Source organism: Mustela nivalis (genome assembly GCF_964662115.1).
Source record: "Mustela nivalis genome assembly, chromosome: 15".
Taxonomy (NCBI): domain Eukaryota; kingdom Metazoa; phylum Chordata; class Mammalia; order Carnivora; family Mustelidae; genus Mustela; species Mustela nivalis.
In genome coordinates, this window is record NC_139034.1 from 26785735 (window position 1) to 26803280 (window position 17546).

Consider the following 17546-nt stretch of genomic DNA (forward strand, 5'->3'; position numbering starts at 1 on the left):
TTAGGTTTTTGATTTGTGGTTACCATTAGGTTCACTTGTAATATTTTATACATATAGCAATCTATATTAAGTTGATGGTCACTGAAGTTTGATCTCTTTCTAGAAAAACTAATCATTTTCTCAATCCTCACCAACATTTTATGTACATGATGTCATACTCTATATCCTTTTATTTTGTGAGTTCCTTGACTGATTTTTATAGCTATAATTGATTTTACTGCTTTTGTGCTTTAACCTTTGTACTGACTTGTAAGTGTTAATCTACTTTTTATTTACTTTATTATGTTTATGTTTGCCTGTGAAATTTTTTCCTTTCATAATTTTCTTACTCTTGATAATTGCCTTCTCTTTTCCTCAAAGAATTCCCTTTAATGTTGCTTGTGAGTCTGGCTCATTGGTGATGAACACCTCTTACTTTTGTTTGTCTGGGAAACTCAAGATGTCTCCTTCTATTCTGAATGATAGCCTTTGTGGGTATAATATTCTGATTGCAGGTTTAGCATTTCAGTGCTTTGAATATATCATGCTACTCTCTTCTGGCCTAAAGAGTTTCTGAGGAAAAATCAGCTAATAGGCTTGTGGGGTTTCCCTTATATGTAACTATTTTCTTTTCTCTTGCTGCTTTTAAAATTTTGTCTTTAAGACTACTTTTTGTAATTTTAATTATTATGTCTTGGTATGAACCTCCTTGGGTTGATTTTTTGGGGGAATCTTTTTTTCTCCAGGATTTAGATGTCTGTTTCCTTCCCCAGATTTGGGGAGTTTTCAGCTATTATTTTTTCAAGTAAATTTTTTGCCCCCTTTTCTCTCGCTTGTCCTTCTGATAGCACTATAATACAAATATTATGCTTGATGATGTCGCTGAATTCCCTTAACCTATTCTCTTTTTTTATTCTTTTTACCTCTTGCTATTTAGTTTGATTGTTTTCCATTACTCTGTTCCAGCTCACTGCTCCATTCTTCTGCCTACTCTAACCTGCTAATGAGTCCCTCTAGTGTATTTTTTCAATTTCAGTTATTCAGTTCTTCATCTCTATTTGATTCTTTTTAATATTTTCTATCATTTTTTAACATCTCCCTGAGGTCCTCCACTCTCTTTTTCCAAATCCAGTAAGTATATTTATGACCATTACTTTATATTCTGTATCAGGCATATCACTTATCTTTCATTTAGCTCTTTTGTTGTGGTTTTGTCCTATTCTTTCACTTGGGACATTTTCTTCTGTCTCATTTTTCTAACTTTCTGTGTTTGTGTCTATGTATTAGAAAAGCCAGTTATGTCTCCTTATTTGGAAAGTAGTACCCTTATGAAAAAGAGGTCCTGTGGTGCCCTGTAGTGCAATGCCCCTGCTCACCAGAGCCAGGGAATCCTGGTGTTTCCTGTATGGGTTGTGTGCACCTAATTGTGGCTGAATCTAGTTTGCCTTCAGTCTAGTCATCTACAGTGACCCATTTTGCCTGTTGGTTTGGACCCTATACTGTTAGGGAACCAGCTTGGGGTTGCCGTGGGTTTGTAGTTGGGCAGTGTCAGTAGTCAGACAGGATGACTGCCCCCAGCACATTTGCTGTCACTGCTGTCACACCAAGCCACAGAACACTCTCCCTTCCTCATCGTTGAATGGCTTTCCTTGTTGGATAGGGCCTGCTCTCAAGCCAGATGCCTGCCCCCCGTCTGTCTGTTGGGGCTGCAGTAGCACCAACCTGTAGGATGTTCTCCCTGCCTAATCCTCTGAGAGGATTTTATTGGTGGATGGAGCCGATAGACCAGATGCCTGTCCCCACTCTTCCAGGGCTGCAGAGGCCCAAACTGCAGGACTTCTTCTGTGTACTGCTGGGGCTGCAGACACGCAGATCAGCAGGACACTCTGCACTGCCAGGTATAAGGTCTGACTGCTGGGACTGTGAGTGCACTCCCCAGGGCAGGAGTGGCACTTTGGAGTGCCACCAATTCCTCCCATAGCTGTTTGCAGGATAATATGAGGCAGAGGGACTTTGGTGGGACTTTTGCTGAGTGCAGCAGGTTGGCTTCAGGAGATCTTCAGGAGAATGTGGGCATGGGAAATGTGGTGTTCGCAGAGTAGGCTGAATGCTCATACTGGTGTCTGCAGGTATCCAGGTATCTATGCTGGGGTGCAGGGGAAAGAAACGTTTGTCTACTAGACATTTGTTCTGGGAGAAGTTGCTTAAAGATCCCTGCTTCCCAGCACACATTCTGAGATGAGTAAAAAAAAAAAAAATCCTCAGATATACCCTAGATACTTTCAAACTCCTGCTTCTATGCTTTGTCAGTGAGATTGTTATTCTGGCGCTTAAAGGACAGGGACTCGGTTTCTTGTGGCCCTCTCGCTCTCAAAGAGCTAAGCCTACTGATTTTTAAACTTTTTTTTTTTTTTTTGCCTCCTAATTTTTAAAGAACCGGGCGTTAAACCCTGCTGATATAAAAGGTCATGTAATTAAGCCCCACTGGTTTTCAAAGCCAAATATTATGGGGCTTCATCTTCCCAGTGCAGGTCCACCTTGTCTAGGTTGCCTGTTGTGGGATCTGCTCCTCTCCCTTCTTGCTGCTTGTTGTGTCCCTCCCATTTGTGGTCTTGCCGGGAGTTTTGTTCCCAACCACATCTCTGCCTCTCCCACTCTTTTCAGTGAGGTCTCCCCCCTACCATTAACCATGGAAAGTCTATTCTACCAGTCTTTGGGGTTATTTTCTAGGTTAATTGCACTGAAATGACAGTTATCTAGGTGTTTCTGTGGGATGAGGTGAACTCAGGACCCTTCTACTCTACCACCTTCCCTGAAGTCTGTTTGGTATTTTCATGAACACCGTGTTCATCCATGTTTATCCCATTTTCAGATAGTATCTTTATGACTCTTACTTTGAAATATTTATCAGGTGATTACTTATATCCATTTCATTAAGGTCTTTCCTGAGGTTTTTTCTTGTTCTTTCATTTGGAACACTTTACTCTGTAGGATATTATTTCTAATGAAGCTTATCACTTATCCACCAAGGAGAAGGCTGGAGCAACTACCTTTCTTGTTCTCAGAGACAAATTAGAATAACTGAATTGTAGTGATTGCCTGTTGATGAGAGCCACAGAAAACTGCTAGGTAGATGGTGAACAGGTTGTACACTGATATTAATTCACTGTTATACTAATTTAGATGCATGATATACTGGGGAAGAACATGATTTAATAGAAAATCTTTCCATTTGTAGCATTTTTCTCTAATTTTCACCTTCCTTGCAGCTGTTTTGGTCTTAGTCTGACACTGTAGGGAAATTCACTGTGAAGTGTGGAACAAGTGAGCATGTATCCTCTGTCCTCAAAAGTTGGCATGCAAGCTTGTGAACTTGGAAAGAGAACAAAGCTTTCGAATATGGTAAACCAAGAAAGTGTAGATTAAGAAGTCTGGTTTCCTCTTCTTCACATCAGCACATAACAGCTGTCAGATACCACTGAATAATCTACTCCTCCTGTTCCTGAAAGGTAGATAGTTATAATTAAGGCATTTCCCAAAGGAAGTATGTTTTAATTTTGAACAATGGCACAAATGAAGTGGTAATACAACAATATAAGAGAAACTTTAATAGGTATAGTATTTGCATTTATGATTCTTTTTTGTCCCGCTTAATTCCACTCTCTCCAGTGGTCTCTGAAACCTCACTAGCAGGCTCACATCCTGATAAACTCTAAAAGGAAGAAGAAAAACAATGTAAAAGGCAAGGTGGGTGTGGCAGCTAGAGAGGTCACGGTGAACAAAGAAGGAAAGGGCAGCTACCCAAGCACAGGCAGATAAGGCATTAGGTTCAAGAGCTGAAAGGAAGTATACCAGATTGAAGAGTGCTCACAGGGTACCTGACACCAGACTGCAAGGAAAGATCCCAGGCTTTAGGTCCTTGTTTAGCCCTCACTTCCAAATAAAGCAAGTTGCAAGACCAGTCCTAACATCCAGCAGCAGAAAGCTTCCTTCCTTCAGGAAAATCCAGTAAAGGCATCTTTCTGTGACTTCTTGCTAAAAGGGCCAGCTTTCTCCTGAAGTCCCTGCTGTTAGAGAAGACTTGTAAAGGCTGCGATGGCATTGTACAGAGGAAGAGGTTATTAGAATAAAAATGTGAGTCCATGTTCATCCAGATATCCCTGCAGGAGTTAATTCCCCTCCCTGAGTGTTAAATTCTTCACCTGGAAAATGTGGTAGGCACAAAGGAAAGCAAAAGATTTGTTTCTAAAGGAATTATTTTCTCTGTTCCTTCTTTACTTCATTCTTCCAATTTAAAAACTTAGCTCTAAAATCACAATCTGGTCTACCTGCTTTCCATACTTTCTGAGTAACAAGATAAAGTCATCTTTAGAAACATAAACACACTGGTTTCAATATGACACCCTCTAGGGTCTTGGCTGCCAGTCTGATCCAGGAATGCATAGTCAGCATCCTAATACCAGGCAGTGTCTTTGCCAGCATCCACTGTCCGTGTTCTATTTGATTCTCTCAGGAGATAATACTTTCCTTTCTAAAATGTACACTTTTTGCACCAAACAATTATGAGTATAGGGCTAGGTCTTCAGATGACTCACTACCTGAACAATCAGCTTCTTATTATTTCTCCAAAACTGAATTAACTCACATAATTTTGTGTCAAGGCATCAGAACTCTTTGTTGCATAAAAAAATTAGAAGATATCACCCAACTCTGGCATAAAAGTTCTCCTGGAATATAATCAGCCTTTCAGCTAAACATGAAAGCCATTCAGTACTGCCCATGTAGGAGTTAAATTCTTAAGTATTTATAACTTAGTAAATTATAATCCAGAGCTCTGTTGGCAAGTTAACTTTGTTCCAGCCCTTACTGTTGTGGAGACTCCCAAATTTACTTCATGTTGGACACTGCCAAGAAAGTGTTCAAAGCACTTCATGCTTAAAGTCACCTTTGCCCTCTTTCATACCCACATGAGAGACCGAGCCCTATTTCACTCTTGTTTAAATTTTATTATTGTACTTATTAGTAATAAACCAAGGGAACTGGGATAACAAAGGGAAAAGTTCAGGCTAAGTAACTTCTTCTTTATGAATTAAAACACATATGCACACTTGAGTTACCCCCCCCCCCCCAATGTACAAATAGCTACATAATATAGTCCATAGAACACTGTGAGCCACTGATACCAGGAGCCAGGCAAAGGCCCCCAGTTGTGTGAAGTCTCAGGCTGATCTGGGTCTAGATGACCAGCTTCTCCACGCTGAGTGTACTTGTGGTTTCATCTTCTTCATTCGACCCAAAATAGCCCGGGAGGTCCAGCATCCTCTGCTCTGCCTCGGTAAGGCCGAATGACGTATTGTCATAGAAGGCGAACTCAGGCTGGGCTGGGAAGCTCTGACACTTGTCTTTCCTACACTGAGAAGGGCTCAGAGGGCTCACCCTCTGGTAGCTCTCTTTGGGGGCCGTGGGAGAAGGCTGCTTCCTCGAGACACTCCTGTGACTGGGGGACGGGCCCCTCCGGGCTCTGTGCGGCTCCGTTCTCTCACCGCTGGCCGTCAATCCTGCCTGGCAATCCCCCAGGTCTGGTTTCCTCGCGGGCTGCCCCAGGCTGTAGGATTTAGGGGGAGGACTTAATGGACTTCTGGTTGCACCTGCCCCGTGGAAATGGTCCGGTTTCTCAGGGGACGGGGCGGCTCCTCGACTCTGAGGCCGAGATCGCTCCTCCGCCTGGTCCCAGGTCCGCGTCCTGGAACCGTAGGCCGGGGCCTGCCGGGGGGTCAGGGTGGACATGCTCCGCTCCCGGAACGGCCGGGCCTGCCTGGCTTCGTGGAAGCTCGCGGTCCTCCTGAAGTGGGAGCCCCTGGGGTGGCTCCTCTCGGGCAGCGCCCCTCTGCCGCCCGCGTGCCTCAGGGCCGACTTGCGGATCACGGTCTGGCTGGGGCTGACCGCGCAGCTGGCGGCACAGACCGGGAGGTCCAGCCTGGAGGGGGGCCTGGCCGCCGCCTGCTGCTCCACAAACGGGGATTTGAGCCGGAACTTGTTGGCCGCGGCCTCCTCGGGGCCCTCCAGGTCCAAAGCGGGGCCGGTGGCCGCGTCGATGGCCGTGTCGGTCAGGGGACTCTGAGACACGTGGTACACCTTGGTGGTTTCCGTCAGGCCCTTCTTCTTCATCTCCTTGAGCTGCTGCTGGGCGAGGCGGTAGCTGAACAGCGGCGGGATGATCTTCTGCGCGCTGGACTGCACGCTCTCACTGCCCGAGGCGTCGTCCTCCGCGGACAGCGGCCCGCCGCGCCTGTAGGTCAGGGGGATGCCCGCGTCCCCGGGGCCCCCCGCCGGCCCGTCGCCCGCGTCCGAGAAGCTCCCGCGCTGCTCGCTCAGCTCGCAGATGTTCTCCTCGTCCGAGTTCTTCCGGAAGCTGGGGGAGTGGATGGAGCTGTGGCGAGCCGGGGTGCTGCATTTGGGGGCACGGCCGAACTTCCGCCACAGCGTGATGAGCACCGTGGCGACGATGATGAACAAGCACAGGGAAATGCCCGTGACCGTCACGACGTTGTTGGACTTCCCGGGGCCCTGGGGCTGAAGAGGAGACGCGCTGGATGGCTGGAGAGCTACGAGGAAAGAAAGAACAGATGGGTATTCTCTAGTAGGGCTCCCCTGCGTGGTTTTATGGCTGGGAGAGGCTGGCTCTGATGCTCTCGCAGTTCTAGAAAGAATAAACAGGGACTGGGATTTCTGGCCTTATGCACGCGTCCCTGCTGGCCGCTTAAAGCAAACCAGAACACAGGACCCACAGAGAGGAGATAAGCAGGTAAACCACGATCGGGGCGGGGTGGGGGGGGGGGCCCTGGGCTCTCCAGCTCCTGCTGACAACGTGTCCCAAATGTTCCACCAAGCAGCAGCATAAGGAAAGTTTCCTGGTAAAATCAAGGTTTTTGCCTAAGATAAGGTAAACCTGGATAGCTTTAGTTCAATGTACTTTGAGATGCACAGCGGGAAATTCTACCAAGTATAAAACTTGACATGCAAAGTAATTCAGATAGGTTGTACCTAAATTTTATATCTTGGGAAATTAATAGGTGAAAATCAGTCTTTAGGTAATGTAATGCAACTCACATTTAATAACCAGGAACTGTATTTCCTGAGGGTTGAAGCGTCTGTTTCCCAGTCTGTTTCCAGCTGTCCAGTCCCCTTGCTTCCTTCTATGGGACCGTTGATTTGTTTTTTTTCTTCCCTGCTTTCTCCAACTGGCTTGTCCAGGGTCATCAAAATGTCTCATTAAGCCTCAAGATGCCACCCGGGATCCAGCCTGTCCTGCCACTGAAACACCTGGGAACCTGAGACCAGCTGATGCTACCACCCTCTCCTCTTTCCTCCTTGTCACTGTCCACCTTGCAAGCCCTTCCAGTCACCTGCCTGCACAGTTTTACCAGCACCAGTTCTCTGTGTCATGTCCATGACCATGACCTCCCATTGCCTACCCTCTTGGGTGGAAGCTGTGACACATACTTTGTTTCTAAGCAAACAGGACCAGCAGCTGGGACAGTTCCTCACTCTCCCCAGTCCTGATTGCCATTTTCAACTAACTCTTTCACCTCCATATAAAAACTCTTTTAATTAATCACTCTTAATTTTAATTAATTCTTTAAAAATCTATCTACCTGTCTATATATACTGACTGCATCTCCATGACTTACTTATTTTGTAACTATAAGTTTGTCCTTCCTAATCTCCTTTATTTTGCCCATCCAACCCACCTACTTCGTTCAGGCAACCACCAGTTTATTCTCTGTGTTTAAGAGTCTGTTTCTTATTTGTTTTGCTCTGTTTTTAGATTTCACAAATAAATGAAATTATATGGTATTTGTCTTTCTCTTTCTGACTTACTTCACTTCACATAATACCCTCTAGGTCCATCTATGTTGTTGCATATGACAAGGTCTCATCCTTTCTATGGCTGGGCAATATTCCATTGTCTATTTACACCATCTCTTCTTTATCCATTCAGCTATTGATGGGCACTTGGGTTGCTTCCATATCTTGGCTATTGTAAATGATTCTGCAATAAGCATAGGGGTGCATATATCTTTTAGGATTAGTGTTTTCATTTTGGAGGTAAACACCCAGTTGCAGATTACTAGATCATATGGTATTTCCATTTTTAACTTTCTGAAGAGCTTCCATACTATTTTCTGCAGCGTTTGCACCAATTTACATTCCCACCAACAGTGCACAAGGGTTCTCCTTTCTCTACATCCTCACCAACACTTATAATTTCCTGCCTTTTTCATACTAGCCATTCTGACTACTGTGAGGTTGATATCTCATCGCCATTTTTATTTGCACTTCCCTGATGGTTAGTGATGCTGAACACCTTTGCATCGGCCTGTTGGCCATCTCTATGTCTTCTCTGGAAAACCATCTATTCATATCCTCCACCCATTTTTAATTGGATTGCTTGTGTGGTGTTGAGTTGGAAAAGCTCTTTATATTTTTTGGATATTAACCCCTTACTGGACATATCATTTGCAAGTATCTTCTTCCAATCAGTAGGTTGCCCTTTTGTGTTGTTGGCGGTTTCCCCTGCTATGCAAAAACTTTTTATTTGGGTGCAGTCCCAATTGTTTATTTTTACATTCGTTTCCCTTGCCTGAGGAAAAATATATCCATAAATATGTCACTAAGGGTAATATCCAAGGTGTCTTCTACTCTTTTGATACCCGTGCCATCTACTCAAACCATCCAATACTATCATCTCCCAACCTCATGGCAGCCATCAGTCTCTAGCACCCGGGTCTCAGTCTTCCCCATCATCCCCTAGCCGGGCCTACCTGTCCATCCAACATATCATACCTTCCCATTGTCTGCAACTGCTTCTCTTCCAAAATCTTAAACTTCATAGATCACTTTTGAGCAGTATCCTCCTCTCTCACTTACTCATCCTTCTTACACTCACCCCACACTCATGATCCATCACGCAAACCATTCTCCTGCCAATAAGCTCAACCGTCTGACCTCTAGTACTGAGACATACCCCTTTCCCTGCTCTACACCAAAAGTCCATCCCTAGATTAACAAGACATGTGAATTATTAGCTGCTGCACCCAGGCCCTGAGACCTGGTGCAGAAAATAATACACCCATGCAGGCCAGGACTTCTATATACTGACAGGCCCCTAACCTGACCACCTGCAAATCTTTAAATGGGTTCCTAAGCAACTCGCTTCCATCCCCTACATGTTTCACCACTTCCCCAAGCACTCTACCTACCCTCTTCCTCAGAATTCCACTGGATCACAAAAAAAAAAAAAAAAAAGCTCTCAGGCAAGTGTACCCCTCTCCCAGCTCCTTCTGCTGTCTTCTCCCCAATAAACTTAGGATCAGCCACACTTCTATTCACTTCTTTCCCTATGGAATTAGTGGGAGAAGTATCTTCCTACAAAGGCAAGTCTACCAAGTGCTCTCTAGGTCACCCTTCTCCAGGGGATCAATGCTCTGTACCAATGATCTCCAGCTTCTCCTCTATGCAGCTCCAGAGAAACATGTTCAAGCTCTTCTTACTTTAAAAAAAAACTTTCTAGAACTCTCATATCTTGTTCCTGGTCTTCCTAGCCAAGCTTACAGAAAAAGGAGTCTGCATTTGCTGACTTACTGCTTCCACATCACCTCTGATTCCTGCAACCTGCCTCCAGGATTCCAGTGAAATGGCTTCTGCCAATGTCAGTAATCACCTAATAGCTAAATTCAAAGAAGTTTTGTCTGGACATTCCTTGACCTCTGCAGTATAGGCTACTGCCCAACACTTTCTCTGACTTTTTCTCTTCTTGGTTTCAATTATACTGCTCCTTCAGAGAGAAGAACAGGAATTTTGGAGCAAGGAGATCTAGATCTCAACCTCGGTCCATTAGCTCTGCTCTCTCCACTGCTGTCCTACCAACACCTTCACCTCCACATGCCCAAGACTCATCAATTTTCCCCCAGAATCTGTGCCTCATCCAATATATCCAATCTCAAGGAAATGGCACAAGTGTCCATGCAGTTGCCAGTACTAGAATCCTGGTTTTCACCTGTAATTCTTCCCTCTTCATCACTCAACATATCCAGAGTCTTTGAGTCCTTGTCTCCTCTGCATCCCTACGGCCATTCATTTTTCACCTGGGTTGCTGAAAAACTTAATGGCCTTGCTGCTGCCACTCCTAGCCCTTCCGATGTATTCTCCACACTACCCCTGAGAGACATCCCTCTGAAATACAGGCCAAACCTTCAAGGCCCCTCAGGATCTGACTCCTGCCACCTGCAGGAGTTCATTTCTTACCACTACCTCCTCGCACACTATGCTCTAGACACATTAATTTCAGTTCTCTGGGTCTCTTAATGTGCCATCTTCTTCTGTGCTTTTATCCATGGCTCCCTTTGCTGAAGTTCCCTTTCTCACTTAGCTCACTTAGGTGGCACCTATTCTGCTTTCACACTTAAGCTCAAATATCACCACCTCCAAGAAAGGAGGTGTTCCCAGCATGAATTTTCACCCCTGCAAGTTTCCCGAGCAAGCTGTGGATACCTTTCTCACTGCAGGCTCTACATTGTACTGTATATTATGCCTTTTTACATGCCTGCTGAGCAACTATGTCATAAGCACCTTCCAGACAGGAACATGTCTTATCTAGATATTCCTAGCCCCAGTCGCAATAACTTATACACAGTTGGTATCTGATAAATGTTAGGTTAACTCATTGAAAAAGGGAATGGCCGCACTGGGGATAAAAATATATGTTTATAAAAAATAAAAAATTAAATTAAAAAAATGTATGAAAAAGGGAATGGCAAAATGGTCAATATCCCACCGGATGGAATGTGGGTGTAATGGCGATGGATTCTCCCACTCCTGTTTGAATAAGGTGGTCAAACTAACATAAAACTCGATGCAGACATTCTTTCAAAGACAAACAAAACTCCCAACCTGCAACTAAGTGAACACCATTGGATGGTGAAAGATTTGTTTCCTGACTTGTCACTTCTTCCATGTGCAGTGGTGTCTTATGTCCATGGGAAGCAGCAACTCCCTCCTTCACCTGAAGTAAAGGAGATTTCTTGATGCTAAGCAGCCTGAGAACAGATTTTAACATTTCCAAAGAGTGTGAAATATATTAAATAGGGAGAAGAACACTTGGAAGAAATGATCATTTTTATCCACGTAAACATAACTCTAAGGACCACTTACATTAGAAGTAGGCATGCCTATAGCACTTAACCTTTTGCTAATTTATAATATATAACTTTCTAGTTCCCATTGAGTATTAAAGAATTAGGACATCAGAACATGAAATAATTTCACATATCCTCAAAAATTATTATTAATTCTAGGGTGTGGATGCTTCCAGAAAATTAAACTGGCCTGTGTAGAAAGGCAAGATATTTAAGATAGGTAGCTTAGTATGGGTCAGATCTAGTCCTCTGCTTTCTAGCTTGTTGATATTGGGCAGGTCAGTTACCCTCTCTATGCTACAGTGTCCCAAATAAGTGAGATAATGTATTTAAAGTGTTAGCACATAGCAGATGGTCAATAAAAGGTTGATATCGTTGTCATTTCTAAAGATACAGTAGAAGTCAGTGATGATTGACCAAATTCAATTGCATTCGTTCATTCATTCATTATGGAACTCTAGATGGAATACCTTTTTAAAAAGATTTTATTCATTTTTGAGAGAGAGAGAGCTCAAATTGGGGCAGGGGATACAGAGGGAGAAGCAAACTCCCTGCTGACCAGGGAGCCCAATGTGGGACTCGATCCCAGGACCCTGAGATCAGAACTGGAGCTGAAGGCAGACAGTTAACCAACTGAGCCACCCAGGTGCCCTAGATGGAATACCTTAACACAACATGACATCCCAGAATTGAGAGGAATGGGTGTATTTGAAGGTAGCTATACCCAAGAAAGGAGCTGTGAAAGTGAGGGAGACTTCTGAATAAAGAGTAGATGGAGAAAGGAGCCTTAGAAAATAATATGACATATAACCAGAGGAACAAGAGATTCAGGGTGTGGTCAAGGGATTATGAAAGAAGCAGGACAGACTGAGGGCTAGCAGAAGAGCACGAGTCTGATGAAAAACAGAAGAAGGAACACCCTCAGGATGCTGGAATGAAGGGAACAAGGCCTACAGCACTGGCTGGAAAAATGAGCTAGAAAGAATGCACTTCCTAGGCCACAGGCAGGGACACTGGCCAAGATGTTGCTGCCAGGTAGTTTTGGCTAAAAGATGCTCTGAGATCCAAACATAAAAAAACATCTGACTCCTCCAGACCCCAATGGACAAGGAACTAGGGACGGTTTTCTAACCTCGAATTGGAGAGCGGAAGAAGTGACAGAGGACTTTATCTAAGGGTCAGGAACAGAGCAAAGGCCAGCAAATTAACTGTGGGGACTGGCTATTGATCAGTTGGTGAGATGGTATGTGGGAAGAGCAAGGATTCTTATTACTGTGACCTGTAGCAGATGAATGGAATTCAACTCCATAAGCTGAAGCAAACCAAACGAAGCCATGTCAGCATCACATCTATAAACCATTTACATCAAATACTCATGGAGCACCTACTGAGTGCCTTCAAGATGTTGAAAGGATGAAGGAAAGGCCACTTTCTAGGTGATGACAAGAAGAAATCTCCGCACCTTCTCCTCCCTAGGTAGGGGTAGTAAACATAGGGCCTTCAGAAGATAAGATGGCGTGACTTGCCCCATTTTGAAAAATAACGGTCTACGTAGTACCCTCAGGCTTCTCTGAGATGATATGTTCTTCTGCAACTTTGGTGGGGAGAAGTAAAGGAAGGATAAATAAGAAAACAAAAAGAAAACCAAAAATATCTTAGGAAGAAATGATCATCCCCCTGCTTGTATTTTTAAAAATGTTTTCAGATGTCTAAATCTTTAATTTAGAGAATTTGCCTCTCATTGCCTTATCTTCCACATTGGTCAATCCCCTGTCATCTCACTGACGAGATACTCCCAGTCAGAGACACACTAATGAACACAGTCTTAGTAAAGCCAGCAGTACTAAGAGAGTGTCAGTGAATTCAGGTTGCTGATTTTCAGGCGGGCATAGATTCAACAGTCCCTCTGGGGAAAGATTCCCAAAGAAAGAAGGTACCTACCAGCACACTCCTCCAGGGAACACAGGGAGGTCTCCGAGGACATTCCAGGGCAGCCAGGTCTGGAGGGGAAGGAAGTCAGGCACACGCGGCGTCGCTCTCTGACACCATCCCCACACGTGGTACTACATTGGCTCCACGGCTGCCACAGTCCCCAAGTTTCTGCAAGGACATTAGCCATGCTTTTAATGCTAGTTCATTTGAGAATCAGAATTTAACTCACTCAAATGAAGCAGCAAACTTAAATTCAGGCCTTGAAGTCAGTAAATAAAAACATGCCCAAAGATGTGGAAAGCTGGAAAGAGTGTTTAATAAGCCTTAAAACAAAAGAAAGCTGTATAATTTACAAAATGTTAACCTTTTTGGAACCTATCCTAGAGTAAAGCTCACAGGGCAACCAAATGGCCTGAAATGTTAGGAAAGTCAGGCTCCTCTAAGGAAAGACAGGATGCAAACCCAGCTTCTTTGGGTGGACACCAAGCCTCATACAAGCTGGTGAGAAGTCATCTAAAAATATAATGAACTGCTAGAATCCTGGTGTGGGCTAGCATGAGAAACAAAAGCCCTGGGAGCCACAAACCCAATGGGAATTTGTACCCACTTGCAGGCTCTTCTTCATGGATCTCACCAAATGCTCACAAGAAGGACTGAGGGTAGGTCCAAGACCAGAGAAAGCCTCTCTTGTGGTGGAGGTCTGAGGCTGGAAGGAGTGGCACTGTGGAAAACACACAAACCTTACCTGGATCCTTCTCCCCAGCCTCAACCACTGGGAACAAAGCAGAAGCCCCATCATTCTGAGAGCACCAGTTGAGATATAGTACTTCTAAGGAATGGAAAAAGAAGGAAATCCTTCACCCCTGGAAGGAGCAAAAAAATATACTGGGGCCAGACTTTTAGAGAGCTTCTATCACTGGAGAGGGGCAAGATCATCAAGAAGGCCCCATCTCTGAGACTCAGGGGCACAGCATTTGTCTAAGATGAACTAATGAACTGGAACAAGAAAAAGCTCTCTAGCTCCCATCACCCAACCCCTAGCCTGCAGCATGCTAGTAATTTCCAAGTATCAATAACAACAACCTACTGCTAGGGCAAGGGCAAGAGTGACAGGTGAAAACCTCTCTTATGTGCAGGCTCAAGCCTAAACTGAGGGTGCAACAGAAGCATGGAGGAAAATCCTCTGGTAAGCCAACTCCTACTCTGACTGCAAAGCAACATTAGAAAATTCTAAACTCTGTCATTCCCCAAGGATGGACATAGCAACAGCAAAACCCCAACACAGCTTAATTCCTTAGTACATTGACCCAATCCCCACACTAAATGCCTAGCAAAAACAGGTGTATGCCCATTTCCTCACACAAATACTATTTATTGGGACGCCTGGGTGGCTCAGTTGGTTGGACGACTGCCTTCGGCTCAGGTCATGATCCTGGAGTCCTGGGATCGAGTCCCGCATCGGGCTCCCAGCTCCATGGGGAGTCTGCTTCTCTCTCTGACCTTCTCCTCATTAATGCTCTCTCTCACTGTCTCTCTCTCTCAAGTAAATAAATAAAATCTTTTAAAAAAAAATAAAATAAAAATAAAAATAAAAATAAAAAATAAAAATAAAAAATAAAAAACAAATACTATTTATTGGTGTCTACAGTTCTAAATTAAAACGTCCAATTTCAACCAAAAATTATGAGACAAAGAAGCAAGAAAAAAAATCTATCAAGAGATAAAGTAATCAAGAAACCTGGCTCTAATGTGACCCAGACATTGGAACTATCAGAGAGAGAAGTTCTGATAGCTATGATTAATATTAAAGACTTTAGTGGAAAAGGTTGGCAAGATGAACAGATGAAAAATTTCACTAGAGGGGCGCCTGGGTGGCTCAGTGGGTTAAAGCCTCTGCCTTCGGCTCAGGTCATGATCCCAGGGTCCTGGGATCGAGCCCCACATCGGGCTCTCTGCTCAGCAGAGAGCCTGCTTCCTCCTATCTCTCTCTCTCTGCCTGCTTCTCTGCCTACTTGTGATCTCTGTCTGTCAAATAAATAAATAAAATCTTTAAAAAAAAATTTCACTAGAGATTTGTAAATTGAGACGAGGAAATGGAATGCTAGAAGTGAAAAACATGGTAACAAGGCTGAAGAATGCTTTCTCAGAGAATGCTCATCAGTAGACTCAATGCAGCTGAGGAAATAAAGAGTAAATTTGAATATAGATCCGTAGAAATCACTCAGACAGAGACACAAAGCTCAAAAAGAAAGAGTGAATAGAAAAGATTACCCAAGAGCTGAGGGGCAATATCAAAGAGGCTATCATCCATGTCATTAGAATCCCAGAAGAAAAAAAGAGAATCAAATAATGACCAAGAATTCTCCTAAATTAATGAAAGATAGTAAATTAAATCAAGATGCTCAGAAAACATCGGGTAGGATAAAAAAAAAAAACAAATAAACAAAAAATTAATCATACTATATTTAAATAGTTAAAAACCAAAGCCAGAAAACGTTGAAGGCTGTGGCAGGGAAGGAAGGTGGAAGGTAGAAATACATTGCATGCAAAAGTATAAAGATTAGAAATCCAGTAGGCTTCTTGTCATGCAAGCCAAGGATGATGGAGTAATAACTCTAAAGTAATGAAAGAAAATAATGACCAAACCAGAATTCTATATCTAGTGAAAGTATCTTCCAAAAATTAAGGAGAAATTGACTTTTTAGAGAAACAAAAATGAATAAAATTAATTACTGGAGATGTTCACCAGAAGAAATGTTAAAAAAAAATCCTTCAGGCAGAAGGAAGATGATACCAGAACAAAAACCCTGCATCTGTACAAAGAACTGAAAAGTGCTGGAAATGGCATTTATAAAGGTAAAGGTAAAATTCATTTTTTTCTTATTTTTAAATGCTCTAAAATAGAATTGCTAAAGAAAACTAGTATTATGTGTTCACAGCATATATAAAGTAAAATTTATGAGAACAATCACACAAAGAATGGGATTAATGAGTTAGAAATATACTGTTAATAAGGTCTTTATATGACATGTGAAGCAAAATATTATTGCTTAGATAGATCAAGAAAAGGTAGATTATTCAAAGGCTGATCAAGAAAAGTCAAAGATATATACTGCAAACTCTAGGACAACCACCTAAAAATATTTTAAGGTATAAGCCACTAAAAAATATATAAGGTATAAACCTTAAAATTGAATATTCAATTATTACTAAAGAAGGCAGAAACAAGAGGAAAAAGAAACAAAGAACAGATGAAATAGACATAAAACTACCCAGATAGTCAATAATATATTGTAATAGGATTGTATGGTGACAGACGGTAAGTGCACTTGTGGTGAGCCTAGCGTAATACATAGAGAAGTTAAATCACTATGTTGTACACCTGAAACGAATGTAACATTGTGTGTTGACTATATCCAATTTAAAAAATTTTTAATAAAAAAACTTACTTTAAATATAATATACAAATAAGTTAAAAGTAAGCCGATGAGAGAAGTTATACCTGTGAACATGAATTAAAAGAAACCTGGAGTAGCTATATTAATATCAGACAGGGTAAACTGCAGAAGAAGAAATACTACCAGGGATAAAGAGAGACATTACATAACAATAAAAGGATCAATTAAGCAAGGAGCTTGACAACGCTAAATGGGGATGCACCTAACATCAGAGCTTCAAAATACATACAAAATACTCCCAGGACAGTTATTACTGACTGACACATGCAAACAGCTCTTCCAAGAATATACTGAATCACTGCCAGATTGAATAATTAAACAGTTCCCTATAAAAAATCATCTTAAGACCCTTCTCTATCAGTACCCATCCAACCTCAAGACTCAAGTCATTGCACTCCTAGGCACAAAAACACCCTCTGTATAAAAGTCTTTCTTCATGCTTTATGGACAAAAACTCGATACAGTCAAAGGTATAGAAAGCACGACAAAGACATAAGGAGAGCACATAGGGCAAATACATTCTCAGGTAATCCAAGTGGTGCAATCTTTGGAGTGAGTCATGGAATATGAGTTCTTCATAGCAATTAAAAGTCTCTGGGATTTTCACAGGAGTGTGAGCATTACAAACCACCATGCTGGACCAACATCAACTGAGGTGTGGTAATTATGTTCCATCCAGAGGTCCAACTGAACACAATATTGGTTCTGTGTCTTCAGATCACACTACAGCTCCTCAGATGGAAGAACAATGGGCCCTCTTTGTCCTTACGCTTCAGAGCTATTCAGACACTAAGCCCCCCATGCTTGCAAAGCTCTGGGACACTCATATTAAAGCCTCTCAGAGTTAAAGTTTAGTGATTGATTTTTGGAAAATCTACTGGAAATTCTACCACTGAGAAATCTCAATTTAAAGTTAAGCCAATGCATAGTTTATCCTTATGTTCATATTAAGACCACAAAAAGCAGAACTGTAAATACT

At 42.8% G+C, this 17546-nt stretch overlaps 1 protein-coding gene across 3 annotated transcripts in view; it reads right to left on the bottom strand.

Moving 5' to 3' along the window:
- Positions 1-3558: 3558 nt before the first annotated feature.
- Positions 3559-17546, bottom strand: part of LOC309848640 (thrombospondin type-1 domain-containing protein 1-like) — a 34854-nt gene continuing 20866 nt past the window's right edge. For 2 of the 3 annotated variants that reach the window (XM_082700523.1, XM_082700522.1), the window contains exons 4-5: positions 13119-13277; positions 3559-6584 (exon numbers count right to left, since the gene is read on the bottom strand). In XM_082700523.1, the coding sequence (XP_082556649.1) occupies positions 5215-6584; positions 13119-13277 (1529 nt within the window). In that variant the 3' untranslated portion in view covers positions 3559-5214. The remainder of the gene's footprint in view (positions 6585-13118; positions 13278-17546) is intronic. The other variant, XM_082700524.1, reaches the window with a different exon arrangement.